At 53.3% G+C, this 18,639-nt stretch overlaps 4 protein-coding genes across 4 annotated transcripts; all 4 read right to left on the reverse strand.

Annotated features, from left to right (window-relative positions):
• Positions 1–324: 324 nt before the first annotated feature.
• Positions 325–1,392, reverse strand: NECHADRAFT_104574 (uncharacterized protein). The gene has a single exon (XM_003051323.1). It carries the CDS (start codon positions 1,370–1,372, stop codon positions 398–400), a length of 975 nt encoding a protein of 324 aa, XP_003051369.1. The 5' UTR covers positions 1,373–1,392; the 3' UTR covers positions 325–397.
• A 1,288-nt stretch (positions 1,393–2,680) lies between these two features.
• NECHADRAFT_93859 (uncharacterized protein) lies at positions 2,681–6,696 on the reverse strand (the record flags this gene model as incomplete). Its single annotated transcript, XM_003051324.1, has 4 exons — positions 2,681–5,235; positions 5,284–5,502; positions 5,551–5,622; positions 5,670–6,696. 4 exons carry the CDS (start codon positions 6,694–6,696, stop codon positions 2,681–2,683), a joined length of 3,873 nt encoding a protein of 1,290 aa, XP_003051370.1.
• A 6,622-nt stretch (positions 6,697–13,318) lies between these two features.
• Positions 13,319–14,269, reverse strand: NECHADRAFT_41784 (uncharacterized protein; the record flags this gene model as incomplete). Its single annotated transcript, XM_003051325.1, has 2 exons — positions 13,319–13,752; positions 13,951–14,269. 2 exons carry the CDS (start codon positions 14,267–14,269, stop codon positions 13,319–13,321), a joined length of 753 nt encoding a protein of 250 aa, XP_003051371.1.
• A 2,150-nt stretch (positions 14,270–16,419) lies between these two features.
• NECHADRAFT_40790 (uncharacterized protein) lies at positions 16,420–17,363 on the reverse strand (the record flags this gene model as incomplete). Its single annotated transcript, XM_003051326.1, has 4 exons — positions 16,420–16,461; positions 16,509–16,582; positions 16,643–17,054; positions 17,112–17,363. 4 exons carry the CDS (start codon positions 17,361–17,363, stop codon positions 16,420–16,422), a joined length of 780 nt encoding a protein of 259 aa, XP_003051372.1.
• Positions 17,364–18,639: the final 1,276 nt, after the last annotated feature.

The raw sequence follows: 18,639 nt of genomic DNA on the forward strand, positions 1-18,639 counted from the left end.
ACACGAGCTCTTGCGGGTACTGGGTCTAGACCTGAAGATCCTCACTATGCCTTGATTTAGGAACAAATATCGTGAGATATAGGGTGAATGTGGGATACGACAGTTTAGGCAACGAAACGAATTATACCTACCTAAGCATTTACGACATTGACATGCTAATTATTGGCCAGGACTTTACTCTCCTTCTTATCCTATCTGTGCAAGAGATAATTCCTGTGGCGTGTTTGTCACATGAATCACAATTACAGCTCAACTACACAAACATCACCAGCAAAGGACGTGGTAGGACAACATAGCACGCGGCAGTAAGTGGCCCGGAAGATCTGGAAATACAAAATTATGTCATAATTCTCATTCTGATTCATAACCGTCCATGAAATCCCATCCCAAAACACCTTCAAACACCCTCATCCCCAAACACAAACACAACCCTCCCCTTCTCCTTACTCGTCCACCCCTCCTCAACATCCTCCATCTTTACCTTCCGGATCCCCTCATCACCCTCCCCAACAAGCACATTCAACATCCCCGGTACCTCAGCCGCGTACTCCTCCAACTTCCACGCTCCAGGCCCGGCACCTCGAACACTGACATCTCGTCGTCGGAGACCTGCTGCGGGGATCTGGGCTCCATCGCCGGCCATGGCGCCGATTCCTACCCATGTGAGGGCATTCTTTGCTGAGGCCGTTGAGGCGCTTGTCAGGTACGCTGCTGGCCATGGACCATAGAGGTAGTCAAGCACCACATCAGCATCCGCCGCTGCAGAAAAGTCGGTAGACGTAGGCGGATCTTGTAGAACGATGGTCGAGTCGAGAGAAAGTGCGGCGAGAGCATCCTTATTACGAGCCGCGCCGACGACTTGTGTTGCTCCGAGAGTGCGGGCAACTTTGATTGCGATTTTTCCGCTTGCACTTGTAGCCCCCATGATGAGGACCTTCCATGGCTTTCCCTCCTTGCCTTTCCTATCCTTGAGGAAATCCACCCGCTTCTTGAGTCCCATCCAGCTACTCATGACAGGATTCATAAGCGCAGCTGCAACAACGGGATCAACGCCATCAGGCAGCTCCGTGACATCCTCAACAGGGACATTAACAATCTCAGCAAAAGTACCTTCACCGGTAGTAAGTGTGGTAAAGTAGGACTTTTTCCCTGTTGAGACGTTGACGCCGACGCCATCGACTCCGGGGACGTGGGGGAGAGAGGTAGAGGTGTAGTGCTTGCCCGCGGCTCGAGTGCGGACAAGTTGGTGAAGGCCTACAGCGAGAACTCGGATCTCGACTTCTTCTTCGTGGATGGGAGTGGGAGGAGGGAGGATCCTCATGGGCTTTGGTGCAGCGCCCCATTCCGCGACTTCAGCAGAAAGCATACTCATTGTGAAAGTCGTATCTCGTCTGGTCCTTAAAATTAATAAAGATTGTGATAATTAAAGCAAAAACAAACGAGACAAACCCATCTCTTTATACCCATCCCCTCATACCATCAAACGTCACCTCCAAACCCAATTCTCCCCGCCCTCAATCCCATATCCCGCACACGCCGCAATATCCGTCCAACACCGTAGGCACCACTTCAGCCGCTTTTGCCTAGCCCACCCTCACACTAAGCCTTACTAATGAAACCATTCCTTTGATAAGCTCTGACTACAGATCTTTGTCAAGGCATGCAAACGCAACCTTGCAGCTCGCATACTCAAGGTATTGATGATTATCAGATTGTGACTGTTTGTAGCCTGCGACATGGTTAGCTGCAGTGAGGAGATGGCAAGCAAGAGTCATCTTGACGGAAGTTCGGCATCATGCCTCTCTCAACTGGCTCACACATACACCGAGCTGCCCCGCTCAAAGAAACCTCAAGGGTTCTCGAAGCGTGTCGTGAGACATTCGGAGCGGCTTAATCTGGTGTGACTAGACCTACAAGATAGGGCTGAGATCACAATTAATTGTACATCACCAGCAAGGCACTTATATCCTAATTCACTACCATTCTATAAACATTCATTCATTAAAACTTTCAGGTATGTCATTTTTGTGCTCCGTTACATCTGTCATGCTTTTTCTGACAACCATCTAAAAACGCTGGTCCCTCCTCTGCCTGTGTAGCCTGTAGATATAAACTGGCTTCCCTCCCTCCCCCCTTCCAGATGGGCTTGTCTCGATGCAATTGCAACTGTATATAAAACGCCTCCCAACCGGCCATGTGTAGAAAGACGCCAACGCCTCTCCTTTCCATCCTTTCTTTGCATCCATCCATTCATCCATCCAGCCGGCCATTCAGTCATTCTTCCATCCGTCCCCTCCCCTCCCAGCCCACCCCCGTCCGTGCCAATCTGTAACTGAACACCACTACCCGATGTGGTATAAGTTGCTGTGATGATGGCTTCCCTCGACATCAATCGTACACACTTGCTACACATGTCAACATCTTCCACCTATCCGGATCCCATCCAGAATAGTGTCCAACGTGTCCCATTCTCGTTCCGCGAAGCATCCCTGACATGGCGTCGGTGGCTAGGAGCGGCGCCGAGGCTGCAGTCCGTCCTATCCAAAATCGTGATATGCCAGTTGATAAATCAAGCGATCGTCGTCGTCCCGGGCGAAACCCCGTGAGGTGTCCTTGCCACCTTGGGTTGCGTGTCACTACACGAGATATTCCATCGGTAGTTCCCGGTGTGGCATCCACTTCAGCCTCCCTTGCGCTCGGATTCAAGCTTGGGAAGCTGCTCGCCGTTCCCTTGATTTGCGGCATTGTTGGCACCCTTCTTCTTTCCCTTGCCCGCCTTTTGCCAGCCTCCGTCGCTTTCGCTCTTAGCCCCGCGAGTATGGCCGTTCTCTCGAACTCCGTTGACCTTTTGAGACTGAGCATTGGCTTTCTGGCCCTTTTGAGGCTTCGATCCATCCTGGGAATCCTGCACTCGCTCCTCAGGCTCCTGGCCTGTCTTGGAACCATCTCCCCGTGATGCCTTGGGGCTGTTCTGTGCAGCCTGTTTGTCTGATTTCAAAGGTCCATCGGGCTTTCGAACCACTGTGGGAGAAGGAGTACGGTTCTCATACACTGGAGACAGATGAGCAAAATCTTGACCAACAGGACGATCAATCCGGTGCTCAGCGATGGCGAGGTCAAGCGGCGCAATTCCATTTTGCTGACGAGACATCAAGCGCTGTCGAGTCGAGGGCGACAGACGTGACGTTCCCGCCACGGGTTCTTGCGCGAGATTGGAGGCGGCCATGTAGTATGTGTTCATCATCAAGATGCGCTCTCGAAATGATGGATCATCAGCTGTTGATGATGGGGCCATATGCGGTGTGGTTCCGTTTGCTACAACAGGAACTTGGTTAGGAACCCCTTGCTTGGCCGTTGCCTCTTCTGGTGCACTTGACGAGACAACTGGACCGTCAACAGGGTAACTTGGCACACCGTTTCCAACGTTGATCTGGAGAGGGTTCTCAAAGTTGGACGAGTCTTCGGAAGCATTGCTCTCTGAGCCCGATGGTTGACGTGGGCTCTGGAGGACACTCGTCTTCAGACATGACCCATTGACAACCAAGGGTCGAGAGAGATTCTTGTTCTGGCTTCCAGGGAAAGGGGCCTGTGCAAGTGGCGCCGAGGCCGTACTTGCGGAGAAAGCTCGCGAGTGACCCAGTGGCGAGGGCGATCGGGATGTCCTTCTCATCCTGCGGTCAAGAATCGTCTGCGGGAGTTGATCTGTCGAGAGCCGTCGACGTCCTGGGCTGGAGTTTTGGCTGAGATCTCCAAAGGCAATACCGTTGGAGCCAGGCTGCGACTTTTGAGACTGTTTACCAGGGCTGGGGCTCTCTGTCAAGTAAAACGCGGCATACTTGCCCTCTTCCGACTGTGGAGAGTCGGTATGAGCCTTGGGGGTCTCGTCGAAATCTGTGTCGTCAGACATGAAACTCGGGATTGGAACACCATTCATGCTACGAGGGTTGGCATTGCCATTGACTTGTTGGTTACCAAAGTAGTTTCCAGCTGCCTGTGCTGACGGAGATCGGGATGCGGGCTGAGAGTGTGACCGTAGAGTACCGTTTGCTGAGCCACCTGCTTCATTGTTCGCTCCTGATCGCTGCATGGAACGACGAAAGTCCTGGGTTGCGCCATTGGTACTAGCTGGAGACGAAGGGTACGTTCCGTAGCCCCCTGCCTGAGGAAAGAAGGGCCCTCCCAGAGTCATTCCATACATGGCATACAAATCAGGTCGCAGGGGCGCACTCAGTGGCGGGTTGTCGAAAGAATTCGTCCTCGAACGGTCCGTAGACTGCTGCTGCTGCTGTTGCTGATTGGAGCCTGTGCTGGTCGACATCCTCTGCTGCTGCTGGTTCATGGCCTGAGCCTGAGCCTGAGCCTGGGCCTGGGCTTGGGCCTGTTGCTGCATAAATGCTGGTGACTGAGAAGCGTACAAAAGCCGCATGTTCTCCTGGTGATATGCTGCCATCTGAGTCATGAGATCTTGCTGTGTATACTGGAACTGCTGGAACTGCGGGTTCTGATACCACTGCAAATCCTGCTGCATGTTGACCTGCGGGATATACACGTTATTGGTGTTGTTGTTGGCATCATATTGAGGGACGCCAGACGATGCTCGCCGATTCCCCCCGGTGTTCCGGTGAAAATTGTTGTTGTGTCGTCCGCCGCGATGGTTTCCACGACCGCCACGTCCAGAGTGTGTCTGCGACGAGCTGCGCAGTAGGACAGGTCGAGATTGTGGTGGTGGTCGGGACCATACTCTCTCCTCCTCTTTGGGAAACACGTACGTTTCGCACGCTTCTTCCAAATTCGCCACTGAAATCAAATCGAACGCTCGTCGAAGTTCCATATGCAATCCCCGGAACGAGTACTCGTCGGCCGTGTTCCCGAGGTTACGGGAGGTGTTGAACGGCTCTTCGACGCAGAGCTGGTTGTTAATCGCATAGTGCCACTTCTTCTCATGCTTGGTAACTAGCTTTCCGAGACGGACCGAGAGAACGTGCTTATCGTAGTCAAACTCGTGCGCGTAGAAGCGAAAGAACTGGAACAGAAGCTCGGCGACCGATGACTTGTTCTTGTTTCCAAAACCAGATAGCTTCTTGAGATCGTCGGCAAAGTCGGGCATGGTACCGTCCGGCCTGGGAAGCTTGTGTGACAGCTGATGCAGCGCGGGGAGGACAGGAGGGCTTCGGAGCTGCAGGAACGCGATGATCAAGCAAATCCAAGTGTAAGAACTCAATGTGCCGCCAAACGCTATCAACGGTCAGCCAGATGTGCAATAAGAGAAAAAGTAAAACGTACCCGCATCATTGACTATCCTCCTCCGGGTCCAGTACTTGACAATCATGGCAAGCTCACGAACTCGAGGGTCGGTGTCTATATATGTTCGAACCATGCGGGTGTTCTCGAGAGCAAGGGTGTTGTTGACATTCATGTCGCAGGCAAGGCCCAGTTCAGGATCCCAGATCTTGACAATTGGCACCTTGGCTGCCGAAATGCAGACAACCTTTTCCATCCCCCCTACATATTGTCAGCGGGTTACAGTTGGTGGGTGGGTGAGGCACATACGTCGCGCCAGGAGGTCGGCGATCATGCAAACGCCCTCCAATTCGCGCCACGAGGTGGTGATGCAGATATCCACTAGGTCCGGTTAGATGTGGCTTACGAGAAATGCGGAGTCAACAAACCATCAGAGTCATCCGAACAAAGGAGATTTCCAGAAGAACCAAAGAGATGAACACGGATGTCGTGTCCAGGCCACTCGTCGTTGAAGATCTTTTCAAGCTTCAGCACCAGCTTCTTGCGGTTCTCCTCGACAGCGGCAGTGGGCAGCAGTCGGTCATAGACCTCTCGCATGTCGGTCGCCAACTTTCGCTCCTCATCCTCGGTCAGCTTGCTTTTTACCGTCTGCAAGTCCAGCTTCTCAAGACGGTCGTTGCCGACCGAATAAGGTATCCTCCTTCTGGAGTTGATCTGGGCCGTCTCATACTTGCAGCCCCCTAATCGCGGCGGCAAGGGTCGCAGCGACGGCAGGGTGCTATTTGTCTCGGAGTAGGCGGATCGGGGGGAGTGATTGTTTGTGCCGGTGGGGGACGGCTCGCGATCCTCAAAGGAGAATTGACGAGCGTGCTGATGAGGCGTCGAGGGCACAGAGCTGGAATGGGACTGAGCCGAGGGCGCGGATCGACGGGGCAGAGGCCTCGATGAGTCGGCCGACTGTTTGGAAGGCATCTTGGACGGGACCTCCTTGGAGGTTACAACCGAGCGACTCTTGTCTGAGTTCTGATGTGACCTGCTCCCATGGCCTCCACCTGTGTTCCCCTTACCGGCGGATGCGTCCTTGAGCGACACCTTGCTAGAAGATCGCGACCTGGGCGCGGCCTGGATATGAGGAGCGGAGACGACGGGAGGGAGCGGCGGCGTCTGCAGGCCGCCTCCGCGGGCGGGCGAGATGAGCTTGTTGTAGTGTAGGAGCTGGGCGTGGTAGATGTTGGACTGCTGGGGGAGGAGAAAGGGGAGGAAGTCGAGATGAGAGTGAAACTGGGTGGCGGCCGGGTCGGGAAAGAAGGAGCCGTCGGCGGCGGGAGCGCTGTGGCTGCTCGTCGTCGAGGCCGTCGTCGAACTCGTCGTGCTCGATGTTATCGTCGAGACCGTGTTCCAGGGACTTGGGGGATAGGGATGCTGAGGTTCGGCCGTTGTGGTCTGGGTGTCCATATGGAGCAGCGAGCGAGCCCCGGGACAGTTTCAAAGGAGTGCGGGGAGGCGACAACAGGCGTCGACGAGGCTGTCTTGTCTATAGAGAGTCTTGGGGGTATTCTTTTGAGGCGGACAAGAGATGATGGAAATTGAGAGCAAAGAAGCGACGGCGAGAGTATTGAGGATCGGAGGGAGTGTCTAGGCCTCTGTATCCGAACCAATGCACAGTCAAAGGAGCAGGGGGCGAAGATGACCACGAGGCGCTGTTCGGGGAAAAGCCAAGGCGGACGGCGGAAATAGCGAGTATGAATCGTCGAGACAAAGCAGTTGAAGCAAGGCTACTGGCGAAAATAAAAAGAACCGTCGTTGAAAGGAGGCAAGAAACGAGAACAGCGCCCTTTGAAAGATTCGAAGAGCCTGTGTGGTGGTTGTTGTTGTGCGAGGACGAGGCAGCTTTTTTTGGTATAACGGCGAAGCCCCGGGGCGCGGGATAATGATGGAAATGGAGGATTCGAGGATGGTGAACGGATGGACGTGGACTGTGTATGGGACCGAGACGCTTGCTTGTGGGGGGGTCCTTGCCAAAAGGGGTCGCTCGGTGCGAGGGACGCCGGTTCACCTCGTGGGGGAGAGGGCGAATGGGTTGGTTTCTGAGATGATGCGAAGGAGAACGGAGGCGAGCAAGTAGTACCGAAGAAGATGGGGAGAGAGAAAGATGATTGAGAAGAGAAAGAAACAAAGCAACAAATGTGAATGGAGTAGTAGAGAGCCAAGAGGGACAGGCTGAGTGAGAGTGAGAGAGACACACACAAGCAAGAGAGACCGAGCCCGTCCTCCAAGTGCCGTCCTTTTTGGTGCAGTGCTTCTGGCTGGATCTGGGTCTGGGATTGGGATTGGGGTTCCAATGTAGTATGGCGGATGCAGGTGTGCTGCTGTGTGTGAGCTGTGCGTGAGAGGACGGGAGTTAGTACAGTTGGTACCTCATAAGTCTAGCAGATGGGATGGCCCACCCTCCACTGAGCGAGCGAGTCGATGGGAGGAGTGCCACTGAGGGGAGGGGATTGTCCATGGATGGACTGAGGTGCGAGGACGTTGGTTTGCACACTGTACTTGCATGAATTGTCCGGTATTATCATCATGTGCAACGGCCGTCCATCCCTCGGAGTCCCGGGATAAGCTCACTCATTTCGATGTTCGCTCTCACCTCAGCGGGGGGGAGGCTGGGCATTTGCCAGTTTGTCCCGTCCTGCTCATGACACAAACTCGGTACATTTCTGCTACCAAACGCACTCTCGTCAGAAAGTGTGGAAAGCCAACACTGGCCGTTTAGCAGGGCAATCCATCACAGTGCCGGTACAGTGTTTCCATGACCCGACACGGGCAACATCCATCCGCCCACGCGCGGGCGGGCCAGAAATCCAATGGGCGTCTGTGCCGGTAGCGAGCGGAGGGGTTCCACTGCCAAGCGACAGCCTCAGCAGGGCTCCTCTAGCAGATGGAAAAAGGGACGCGGGACACCCGAGAGGGCGATGGGATGGGATAGGCAATATGAGATGGTAATTGAAGGCAAAGGGGGGTGAAAGGGAATCAGTAGGTTCCTCCAGCAGTAACAGGGCGCAGAACGGGGCCATCTCGAGCCAGGCCCAGCTTCCGGCGTGTGCTAGGGGCGACATGCCCCGTGGAATAGCGAGATCCACCCGCCTGTCCATGCCTACTGTACCGTCCAGCGCGTGGCAGAAGCCTCCGCAATAGTTAGCGAAGCAATAGGGCCACTGGGATCCATGGACAAAGCCCGTCAGGGATTCCAAAGAAGAGAGATGCACTGTGTGCGGTTCGTTAGAGGTTGCGACTGTGCCATTGGAGCGTTGGCCGAGATGACGGGACGGACGCGGGCTTGCAGATGCACCCAAGATTGCCTTCTCCTTCTCTACCTAGGTGCACCTCAACCCATCCCATCAAACCCAAGATACGTACGGATATTCCTCCTCCAAACAGGCCATCCTCTTGTCAATTTAGAACTGCACTTCCTGGCTAGCGTTGTGTCAGTCTCTACAGGGGCCTTGGCCGATGCGCTGCCGAACGGGGACCCTGATTCTGTACTCTCTCTGGCTCCCCTGACGCGCCCCGTGTGTCCCACCCGCGTCTCTCCCATGGATGACTCCTGGCCGTGATCCATGCCTTGGGCCCTTGCCCTGTTGTGCTGCTACGTCGCCGCCAAGTCACGACCCGTCCCTGGAGAGGAGCTTGATCCAGAGGAACAATCTCGGCCGGTACCTCTCCGACCGGTAGCCAGCCATCAAGGAGGCTCTCTCTTGGTGAGGGCGGGTTCTGGATTCCGAGGGGTCGGTCCTCCAATTCCCCTCAAACTCAGGACTCTCCTTTGTTTTCTTACGGGAGGAGGATTTACTGTCTAAGGAGACATTGGACCGGCAGAATCAGGTACCGCGACCGGTGCGACCGATAGATGGAAAGCCTAGAATTAGCAATTAGCAAGGTCCTTTTCTGCTGCCGCCGTAAATGTCCGTCCGTGGCGGGTAATTATTGAGATGCAGCCTCAAATGAACAAGGCCGACAGCGCATGATAATTGCGGAGAGACGTGCAGCTACAGCTCCAGCTTGTCTTGCCATGTCCCATTGTCGGTGTCGGCATGTGCGTGTGTGCGGAGGCGAGACACCTCGCGTGTCCCCTTTTGGGATTCAAAGGGCGACGTTGGAATCATATTCTTTACTCTGCAGGTATGTAGCTTGTTGGTTCCTTTCTTCTTCTACTTTTATCATATCATGTTCTACTGAGACCAAACCACAAGATTTCCCGCTCTCGATTGTCAAAAGTGAATCAGATTTGATCGAATACCCGCACTCGGACCCGGCCGTTCCCTTTACTTTCTTTGAGGGCCACTCGTATAAATGACGGGAGGCGAAAATAGACAGACAAGCAAGAAGATTTGAATGGAATTGATTGATGAGCGAGCCCACTCGAGGCCCGTGTACCTGCTCCTCCTCCTGTTGCTCCTGTTCCTTGTCCTCCCTATTGCGGTCCTGCCAGGCCAGCACACGGATGGCCCATCTCCAGTGCCCGTCATCTGTCACGCCCGGGGCGCGTCAGGTCAAGGCTCAGAAGCCAAGCAGGGGTTGGTTGTTGTCGCGAAGTTGCGAGTGAGCGGAGGCGGGCCTGGGCTGCATCGTTGACGGCGAGGATGCTGAACCTTCAGCAACCGACAAAGGTTGTTTTCTCTCTCCTTTTCCAGAGAGCAATGACGATCTCGAATAGTCAGTCCCCTCTCTTCAACTCTGTCGTCACGGGCTGGCTGAACAAATCTTCATTCTCCACCAAACTATCGAATTCTCAGGGTTCCAGAGGCCAAGTTATCGATTTGACTTTTGTTCGCTACTCTGGAGTCTAGCGCTGTCCCTAACTAATTGACGCGCCGCCGGAGGAGAGAGACACACCCCCTCTTCCCATTTCCCACTTGCTCCGGGGACCGGTCGGTGGTACGGGGAAATGGACCGGGGGGTCAGTTGGTGTTGGTGCGGCTGCTGCGTGTGTAGCACAGGCTATGTATCAAAGGGAGAGAGGGGATTGATCTACAGCGTCTATCCAAAAGGTGCACCTCGTATCGTGCAGTCCAGTTCAGTTCAGAGGAGACTGACCATGTCTCATCGATGCCCGCCTCTTACACTTTGATATTGCATCCCAGGACCTGACCTGGCCCCATCGTCATACCTCTCGGATCAGACTCGTGTGGTCATTCTCCCTTCCTGGCCACCGCCAGGCTTTCTGAGCCATCCCTTTTCTGCAGCGTTAGGTTCTCGTCTCGATCGAATTGGAAAAGGGTTATCAGAAATCCGATCCGCCTCAAGAAGTAAAGCAACAAAAAAAAACAAGCTCGTCCCTTGCACCCGTGGATGCGCCGCCCTGCGAGATGACGGCAACGCGCAAAGGGCCGACGCGAGGCTACCTTTGAGCTGGTCGTATTCCTCCCGCCATAGGTTTCGTATTCTATCTTTACCCACGGATACAGCACATGCGTATTCTCCGTATCTATTCCTGGCGTTCACGCTGACCTGCTCACTCAGCAAAAGAGTATCGGATCTCTGTCAGCCACGTCCAGATCACGAGGCTCTCGTCAAAGCTCGAGATCCCAGGCCGTTTATAGTCCCACGAGTAGATCAGACTATTCACAGGCCACATAGTCTAGCCGGTGTCTCTTTTTTCCCTCCTCTCCCGCTTACCAGCTCAGCCCAGCCCAGCCCAGCCCATGTTCGGATTTCCCGATGGCGCACTTGCAAACGCCTCGCGGCCGCCATCTCAGGTCGGGTACAACCACACATTTTCAAGAGACGGTTCCTGAAGCACAGTGTGTGGTGCAGCCACTCAGCGCCCAGGCCCTGTTTCTGCTTCTGCTTGACTTTCTCGTCCCACTGAAGCTGACTTCAGGCTGACGATACGTGGCTGACGGTCTTGCATTGATGCGCAGGTGCGAGCGAAAACTCAATTGCATCGACTTACCTGATGCTGATGCAGCCGGCTGGCTGAACGAACGACCCGACAGGACAGCCCCAACCATCTTGGTTTCTCTTCTTCTCTTTTCGTCTCGTAATGTCACCTTCTCAACTGATGCCTTGCCTTGTTTGTTTACTTGACCATGATTCATAGTCTCGAAGCATGCAAGCAAGGCTCAGCGTATTTCGATACTGTGAGGCATTCGCCTTGTTTTGTTTCGCATCCACGTGCAATTGAGGCTTGCAAACACCAATCTTGAGCTATCTTGGCGACCAAGTGGTCATTTCACACTCGAGCTCAGCTGAATCGTTCCAGGCCCGTTGGGATGAAAGCAAGCGCTTTCACCTTGGCCAAAATCGCCTAGTTGGGATCGATAACGCAGGCCTCAATCATCGCCCCCTGGTCACTTTACTGTCGATAGCCTGTTTGACCGGCACTTGACAGTTCACGTGGCTTTCTTTTCTCTCCGACGCGTCTGGAGCTGACTGGTCCAGTGGCCGTTTGCCGGTTTCACCACTGCCGGGGCTGGTGATGGCGAAATATATATCTCGTGGTATTGGATCCAGCCTGACGCGGGCAACCTAATAGACCAGCCTCGACGGGCATGACCCTTGCTGAGCAAACAAGATGCTTGTCTTTTCTATTTGGCTAGATCAAACGTCAGTCTTCATCCGGCTCAGCTGGTCCCTTTGTACGACATGAAAAGCAGGCAGGGAAACAGATCATAGCCGGCCACTGCCCTGCTTCAGAATGTTGGGTGTCTCGGCTAAGATCTGTATTAACCCCTGGTGCAGCCTTGGCTTTCACCTTCGACTTTCGAGACGTCCAATTCCTTCAGAGACATGCCGAGTTTTGCATATGATTGGAAAGTGTCCTCTCCTCGCTTCGTTTACTAACCTACCCAGGTCCTGAGTCCGAGGATCACAACCTGAAATGGACACCTCAAACGTAGACATTCGGCCCCGATGGCGACATTCCTCTGCTCGGTTGAGACAACTTGAAGCCATCTTTGCCAGCGTGGCAAATATATCGCCTTGACCAAGCCGGATCACTAGCCATCGGCATGCCACGTCACAAACCAGGGACAACTTCAAACCGCCATCAGGCACAACTAATTTCGTTGTCGATCTTGGTATTTCTAGTTCAACCTAGGCCCAGTAGGTTACGTTTCAAGGCATGCATTATCTGCTAAATGATCAAGGAAATACGTGCAGGTTGTCACTGAGTGGATATACGATGCAAGTTGCTCCGTAGTCTCCTCTGCAGGAGGCGAATGGCAGTTGCGGCTCAATCAGGGTATCGAAACTGGTTTCTTGCTTGTACTTGGCAAGCCCTGAAAAGGAGTGTCCTGCAAACTATGGCAAGGCACCATGACTGCAGTACTGAACCGCCCAAGCTCATTGCCTCTTGGTGTTGGAACTAAACCTGGGCTTGGCGTATGGCGTATATCTCAAGATACCTTTCGATGGCAACAAGAGAGCGACCTTTGGCCTGTCCGGTGCGTTGGAATCCTGCTAATGGGCTCGAGTTGAGCCACTTCTCTACAAGCAAAGCTTGACCGGCTCATTGGCTATTCGGTCATTACAAACTCTCCAGTAATTGCCCACAACGCGGAGTCGGCCGCTTCTGCTACGGTGTTCGGCGTAGTTGTACGGACTTTGTCACATTTGACAGCGGGGATTTTGCGACATGACAAGAAACGGTCCACTCATCCAAGGACAGGCTATCCATCAAGAAGCCTAGGGTCCCCCGCAACTACAACAACATCCGTACGATGACAACATTCAGTTCCGTACAGATCGTCGGCCCTTGGATCTGTGAATACCGGACTGGGCTTCCTAGGTGTGTTCGGGAATCTGTGGGGGAGGATCGGATCGGATCGGCTAGGTCATCTCGAGTCGCTTATGTCCTCGACAAGCGATGCCAGGTAGGAGAGGGCGGGACCAGATGAACTAGGTACTGGACTTGATTCTGTTCTGTGGAGTGGAGAACCGGAAGAGTTGGTCATTCAGCAATTGACGTTGACTGCAGCCTGACCATCTGATACACCATGCAGTTCATATACAACTTCTATGTAGCTCTACTGTTATGGTCACATACACAATCATACAATGTAAATGTCGAGGAAAACGCTTGCTATGCCAACAAAATCCTAGCCCCATCTTCAAGCTCCATCACATCATCTGCCCTCATGGCCTTGCCACCCCAAATAACAGTCCCAGTCCCATCGATGGCAAAAGCGCCAGCCTCTTGCCATTTATTCCCCATGACTGTCAAGGGCCCATCCTCGTCTTCGTCGTCGTCATCCAATGCGGCGACCTTCTTCGGGGCCTTCTTGTCGTCAAGGCCCTTCCTCTGAATGGCCCCGGCCACCTTTTCCCCTAGCCACCCCGTCTCCTTCCAGCCCTGGACCTGGGTGGTAGGGTTGAAGAGATACCACATGCCGCCGGTGCCCAGTCCCCAGGCTGCGTACAGGGCTCTGTCCTCGTCGATGACGACGCGGACACCCCAGGAGCCGCCGAGGAGGGATACCCACTTCTGGGTGGCCTGCTCTGAGGCATGCGAGACAGCTATGCAGGTGAGGGCGTCACCGTAGCGGTTCGACAGAGTCCGCAAGTTGATGAATGTCTTTTGTGCGACTTTTTTTTTAAAATGTCAGCTGATGAGTTGTAAAGAGTTACTAAGTGAAATGAAGAGAATGTCGTGCAGAGACGGAAAAAGTAAAGGTGCAGCATGGACGTGGGGAACAGGGAGATTTGACAACATACACGCGCAGCCAACGCAGCGCAGAAAGACGAGCAGCGTCCTCCTCCTACCGCCGAGCACGATCCTCCTCTCCCTGTCGACGGGCGCCTTGTCCCCGATGCCCGGCACACGACCGACGGCCACGGACGGGGGCGGAGGGTTCAGCCAAGGCTGGACAGTGAGCGGCAGAGATCGGATCGACATCCAGGATCCCCTCTGAGGGGGCTGATCATCCTGGTTTGACTTGGAAGACGACTTTTCTGGCTGCTGCTGAAAGTCAAGGATGTCGCGAGGGATGCCGGCCTTCTTGAGGGCCAGCTTTGTTGTGAGGCTGGAGAGCATTGGGTCGGCTGAAGAGTAAGAAGGTAAAAAAAGGACAGAGTGATACAAGGACAGGGGTAAAGAGATACAAGGGGTGGACACAGGTTGAACAAGTCAGCTCTGCAGTTGCGGCTCGGGCCGAGGATGACAAGGGTTGTGATTCAGCAGCAAATGATGAAAAGAAAGACAGAAAGAGATTGTAATCAGATCACATCATGGCCCTGGTGTTGAAGACGTGGAGTTGAGGCTGCAGGTGTTGTGAAACTTCCGGAGGCCGCTAGTGAGGAATGGGGGCTTGCGCACGAGCCTGGGCATGGCCTTGCAGTTGATGGTTTGATATGAAGAGGAGAGTTTTTACGACCAATGGAGGGAAAGCTATTTAAGAAGATGAAATGCTTTGGTTGGAATAAAGCTGGGTTGACATATGTAGGTAGTCAGGGCGCATGCAAAAAGTGGCCATGTCGCCAAGTCTCAGTCTGCCACGATGGATACTAACATAGAAGTAGGCGAAAGATTTCCCCGTATAAGCACCCAGTACCGCAGTACTGGGTAATTACAACGATAAACCAACTTAGTTCAGTTCGCCTGCTCAGGATTTCTTCCAATTGACTACTTCAGTCGTCTCGTCATTCGATCCCACTCTCATAAGATAACAGCCGGCGCCCACATATCAGAAACACCCGCCATCCGTCACAGACTTGCACGAGAAGTCATCAATCATGCCGCAACATGGACGCACGCCGACTACGAGAACACACTGTCCAAACGGACGAAAGTGCCAGCTATATACTCTCCCAAGAGACGACCCGAACACGACGTCACGGCTTTGTCTCTCCGACCCAAGATCGGCGACTGTCCAAGTGAATGAGCATGGGTCTCGCTCTGCTGAGAGACAGAGATGTGATCGCACCAGCGACAGTCCTACAGAGCACCATCCACAAACCGTCCCAAGCTATGGAACCTACACATGGATGGACGAGACTTGCCAGGGCTGTTGGTGTATAGGCTATTGAGGAGACTTGGGATAGCTGATGTTGCCGGCTAGAATCGAGGTAGGTACCTGGAGAAGTCGAACCAACAGAGCTCGTTGAGTAACCCTAGACGGCGACGGCTTGAAACTGATGATTCGCATAGCAGCAGTCAGTGACTAGAGTTAGAAACCAGGCATTAGCATATGCCATATTACCAGGGAGTGCCCAGGGTCTGGGACCAATATGTCTTTATCAGCAAGCATCTCATTTATCGCTTTGAGGGAAGTCGGCCATGCCAAGTAGGTGAGTGCAGGTAGCGGGGACACACCAACAAGGTAATTAGCTATCGGTACCAGCAGTCATTAGTTCACGCTGTTCGATGGCGAAACTGCAGTTAATACAGCGACCAGGGTGCGGGTAGTGGGAAGACCAATATTCAGGTTTTGAGGGCAACCTACGAGGGGCACTACCCAAGAGGCCAAAGAGGTTCTGCTCAGTGCCAGAGCCGTGTCAGAAGCCTCAGGTTTCGGGGCATGTAGGAACCTGGATGGCTTCAGCAATCACACCCAAGGTGGCAGAGAACCTGGTTGACCTCATATTGAAGTGGTGTATGAAGCGATCAGCCGGGTACTCACAAGAGAGATGGTTTCAGCCTTTCGGGGTGCCAATTCAAGGCGCAGTCAACAATGATAACGGAAAGTGGCCGTTTAGTCCAAGGCTCTGTTAGTTGACCGAGCCCAAGTTGCAACTGTCAATGGTGCTTGGCTGCTCGCAGCTGACTAGAAGTTGATCAAAAACTGGATCGATGAATTCGTCAGGAATCTATCCGCCGTGAAAAGATACTCAAAGCCTTTCCTTGCCATGGTATAGGAGCAAGAAAGCACATCGAGTAGTTGTAGTTACTGACAATGTCCGAGCACATACTCACCAAAAGCCTCAAAAGAAGGATGTAATGAACAAAAAAAAAAGAACAAACCGGCAAAAAAAGAATCTCAATCATTTGTATAGGAATAGCCCGATGCGGGGGTCGAACCCGCAACCTTGAGATGTGTGTACTCATAAGAGTCTCACGCTCTACCGATTGAGCTAACCGGGCAGAAACCGGATTTGTTGAAAGCTGAGGGTCTCACGATCGTCTTGTGAGGCGGGCAGTGACGGACTCGTTGGTGTTGAGCCATTTGAGAAGGGCTTGATTCATATCTAATTCTCTCTACCTGTGCATCTTGTGATTTCAACGCCATCCTGTACATGTTAGTTGAAGAATCTTGAGAACTGGACGGCATACTCACCGGAATACCCGTCGGCTCAAAGCTGTTGATCAACCGACTCTCATACACCAAATTCGGATCACCCTCCGCCTCATCTAGCTTCTCCTCCCCCTCCCTCCTCTCATACTGCTTAGTAGTCTTATCCAAGAAGCCACCTGCGCTCTTTGGTCCAGCCCTCTTCTCTTCCACGCTGCTCCGCACGTAGGCCAGATACGGCGGGTTACCTGGCTTTATAACGTTGTCCGCGGCAAGGACGGTGCCCGGTCCCACGAGGCGGAGACGCTCGCAGAGCTTAAGATCGCTGAGGTAGGCAGGCTTGTAGTGGTCTAGGAACATGAGGTCAATCTTGGTAAAGGTGCCGTCTGCGTGGAGGCGTGAGAGGGATTTATCACTGGGACCGACGATTACGCTGGCGACGGAGCGTAGGCCCGCGAGGTCGATGAGTGAGGTGATGACAGCAGCAAACTCGGGGTTGCGTTCAAGCGAATAGTAGTGCGAACCACCTGAGGAACGCACGGCGTCGGCAAAGAGAAGAGTCGAGTAACCCACGTAACCACCAAGTTCAACCTGTAGACGCACGTTCAGACACCTTCAGATAAGATCTGCTGCCATGTTTCAGCTTACCATGACCTTAGGCTTCACCTCAGCAATCAAGTCCGTGATAATCTTGCCCTTGTCCTCGCCAACATTCATGAGATACTTCTTTGTGCGAGCAAACTCATCAATAGCTTGGAGAATACGCTTCGGCGAGCCACGTAACTCATCAATGTCGTCTCGACCATAGACATAGTGCAGAAGCTCAATCTCTCGGCCGTCGTCGAAAAAGACGGTGTCTTCCTGCTTAGCATACGCCTTGGATTCGTCAAACTGAGGCATCGTTTTCTTTGTTAAAGGTTCAATCGTTGCAGCGTGAATGTTTGTAACGGTCCGAGGGTTCTTTTTATCCGTACTGTAACACAAGAAACAGGTCACTCAGTGTACCCGTCATTCATCCATTCCCGTCCTTTTATATCCTTCTCCCTCGACTCCTCTTCTCCACACACGGAATCCCCATTCCGGGGAGCGGCTTTCTCCCCGGCGGACGGGCACGGCATCGGGTGGGGGTTGTTGGCATCGAAGGGAGGAGAAGGGAGACGGGAGACGACAGACGGGAGCTTCCGATGACGCGCACATGCCCGAGTCGTCCAAATTTGGCGTCATGGTGTGTAACTCGAGTTAGACAAACTGTCAAAGAGTTGGTGGTTACTCGTCTTGGAATAGAAAGGACCCTTGAAGTGCCTCTACTGTGATGCCAAATCAATCACGTTCGCAACAAGTCTTATTAACTCCCGAACCGTTCCCATAAATGTATGCCCTAACAATTACTGTCTCCCCAAATGTTTGTCTCCCTTTCCAGAATGTCGTCGCAAAACCAGCAAACAATTTCTCCATTCCCTGGCCAAGCAACCCTTGTAGAACCGATCTCCGTATACCCCAAGCCCTGCACCGAACAAACCTGCCCAAAAGCACTTAACGCAAACGAGAGACGCGAAGGAAAATGAACACCGAAACAGTCCTGACCCTATATCCACCCTGAACCCCAAAAAATGCCCTTGTTTTATCTCCCTCCTTTTTTTGTGTCGTTTTTGGGTCTTGTGTGTTTTTGTCGTATATAAACACCTGCGTTTTCGCTTGCCGAGTAAAGGATTGGTGATCCGTATAATCCCTTCCATCCCAGAACCTTTGTGTGTTGGCGCCGACAAAATAAATACCTCCCATCGTCAAGGAGACTCCGAGACCGTCACTCCGGCTATGCTTGCTTGCACTCGCCGCAGACGATTCGCAGACTTGTCGTTGGTCGATAAACAGCGTAAACGCCTCAAGCTCCGCTCCCTTGGGTATCCGTCGTTGCCGTCGGGACGCTGAGCCGTCCCGCCACAATCATGATGAGCGCCCCAGGCCGTAGCCTTCCCAAGAACTTCGTCCAAACATGTTTTCGAAAACGTCCCTTCCCGTCCGTCCATCCATACTAGACACACCTCTTTTTCCTTGTCCATCCGCTGTTGAACGCAAAGTCGACATCCCTAAACAACGGACGCCCCATTGTGATGATCAAATGCAACTCCCATTTCACCAGTCCAAGCCCTTCAGCCGAGAAAAGAAACAAATGACA

Source organism: Fusarium vanettenii (assembly GCF_000151355.1).
Source record: "Fusarium vanettenii 77-13-4 chromosome 5 genomic scaffold NECHAsca_5_chr5_3_0, whole genome shotgun sequence".
Classification (NCBI taxonomy): Eukaryota; Fungi; Ascomycota; class Sordariomycetes; order Hypocreales; family Nectriaceae; genus Fusarium; species Fusarium vanettenii.

Excerpts from the sequence above, each read along its gene's own strand:
- NECHADRAFT_104574 (XM_003051323.1), bottom strand. The coding sequence starts at position 1,372 with ATGAGTATGCTTTCTGCTGAAGTCGCGGAATGGGGCGCTGCACCAAAG.